The sequence below is a fragment of the Morone saxatilis genome, unplaced genomic scaffold (genome assembly GCF_004916995.1).
Source record: "Morone saxatilis isolate NCDOM2014 unplaced genomic scaffold, NCSU_SB_2.0 Contig4, whole genome shotgun sequence".
Classification (NCBI taxonomy): Eukaryota; Metazoa; Chordata; class Actinopteri; family Moronidae; genus Morone; species Morone saxatilis.
Window position 1 is genome coordinate 12,442,058 of NW_023339984.1, and position 2,053 is coordinate 12,444,110.

General features: G+C 47.4%; 1 protein-coding gene across 1 annotated transcript in view; it reads right to left on the bottom strand.

The window, feature by feature from the left end:
- LOC118338468 (negative elongation factor A-like) overlaps positions 1 to 1,689 on the bottom strand; it is a 1,900-nt gene extending 211 nt beyond the window's left edge. The window contains exons 1-7 of the mRNA XM_035675767.1: positions 1,532 to 1,689; positions 1,203 to 1,292; positions 903 to 1,030; positions 740 to 809; positions 539 to 630; positions 325 to 433; positions 4 to 222 (exon numbers count right to left, since the gene is read on the bottom strand). Coding sequence (XP_035531660.1) covers positions 4 to 222; positions 325 to 433; positions 539 to 630; positions 740 to 809; positions 903 to 1,030; positions 1,203 to 1,292; positions 1,532 to 1,670 — 847 coding nt within the window. The 5' untranslated portion in view covers positions 1,671 to 1,689. The remainder of the gene's footprint in view (positions 1 to 3; positions 223 to 324; positions 434 to 538; positions 631 to 739; positions 810 to 902; positions 1,031 to 1,202; positions 1,293 to 1,531) is intronic.
- Between the last annotated feature and the right edge of the window lie 364 nt (positions 1,690 to 2,053).

Sequence of the window (2,053 nt, forward strand, 5' to 3'; positions counted from 1 at the left end):
GGCTGGCAGTCGCAGCAGCTGGGGGCCCGTTGCTGGCCGGGGTGGAGGCTGGCGTGCTGGGGGACGTGGGGGTTGCTGGATTAGCTGTGTTGCTCGCGTTGTACATCGTCCTCTGTTTGTACTGGCCTGGTAAAGTGGCGGTGGCGCCAGCGCCCGCTGTTGCAGACTCCTCTGGTTGGCGAGCCGACTGCAGCGTGTCCCGCCCCGAACCACCAGCGTTCGCTTCAGAGGAGGTGAGTGAAGAAAAGACATTGTGAGATTGACATGATGCCTGCAGGGTCTTCGCCTCCTTGAACTCTGAGTGTACAACGCTATTTGTCTAACCTGGCTGTGCCTCCGAGCTGGGAATGTAAGAGGAGGAGGGAACCATACTGGGTGTGGCTGGTAGGTAGCTGGTTGACGGCAGAGGATTCTCGTTCAATGCCCCCAGTTTCTGAGAAAAGAAAAACAAAGCATTATTTGTTATGACAGCAACAGAAAACCAGAAGACAGAAAATAAGGGAGGGGTACGATACTGGAGGGATGCGACCACAAGTACCTGTGCAGAGACGAGGCCCGCAGCGTAGTCGGGCGTGGTGTTTTCCACCACTGCTGCTTCTTCTTTGGCTGCTTTCTCTCCGGCCTCCGTTTCTGCAGCAGAAGAAAAAAAACAGCAAGCATGTTTCAGTATAATCGCACACTTTCTTCACTAATAAGTTGATGGTCTCCTGGGAGCGATGAGAACTGGAAATGTAATCACCCAATGTCTTTCTTCTCCTCTTGGCTTCTCTTCCAGCTCCGACCATATCCAGCTCGGAAATATCTAACAGCTGAAAAGGAGAAAAAAAGACCAAACGTCAAACACACAAACCTAAGCGAGAATTAAATGACAATAAAACACGACCACACAAATCTGACATTACCTTGACTCCCCTCTCCTTACGCAGGGGCGTCCGTGCAGGGGCGATAGGTGTGCGGTTACTGGGAGGGCTGAACATACTGGGAGCAGTGGGGCTGCGGAACGGGGCCTTGGGGATCCCCTTGAGAGGAGCTGTGATGCAAATATTGATACATGCATCAGTAACAGAGAAGGAAGTGAGAACAGAAAGTTTCTTAGCTATCATTTCTTAACTTTTGACTGATGTTACGATGGTACCTTCAATGCCAGAATGATAACACTTTGAAAGAGTAGATGTGTGTGCATTTATTGGTCTTCAACTCACTCGTAGTGTCAATCTTTTTGACCAGTCCTCTTCCTTTGGCATGAAAAGGCACTCCGGCTGTCTTTTTCAGCTGTTGGGCTGTCTCTGTGGCTAACAGAGAAAAGGTTCATACAACAGGATTTAAATAAAAAGGCACAATTTTGGTTTCTTATATTTTAACTCCCAGACCTTCTGGGTTGTAAACACACGCAAGTAAATAATCAACAAACACACACATTTCTTTAAACTTGTACACAATTGAATGAATCTTGAATTTCCCTCGGGATAAATAAAGTATCTATCTGTCTGTCTGTCTGTCTGTCTGTTAGTTGAAGTTTAAAGTAGCTTACATTTCTGTAGCAGCTCTGCTCTGAGGGTCGCACTCTTGGGCTTCCTCTTCAGCTGGAAATGTTTGACCGGGGGAGTCAGGGGTCCCACCAGAGTGGTTAACGCACTCTTGTTCAGGTACTGGCACTCCAGAGGAAGCATGGCAGACGCCTCGCACTCGCTCACTGAGAGAGAGAGGAGAGGAGAGGAGAGGAGAGGAGGGTAAGACATTAACTGGTTTCAGGACAGATATTTCTCTGTCTGTGGCTGCTTTAAGTGTCTAGCACTCACTTCGCTACCTAACTCTATCTCTTTAAATCCATCAGCCAATGTGGCCAGCTGGTAAAAAGGTTTATCAACACATTTGTGTGCATATTAAGGAGGAAAAATACATTTTATATCACAACAAGGAATCTGGTACGGCCTATATAACCTTAAGCAAGGCGTTCTGTGAGATTAACAAATACCCAAACTACAGTAAGAACATGTAAATCTTCTCTATAGCCTTTCTTACTCCGCTGTAGTTCCTGTTCACTGGAAATGAC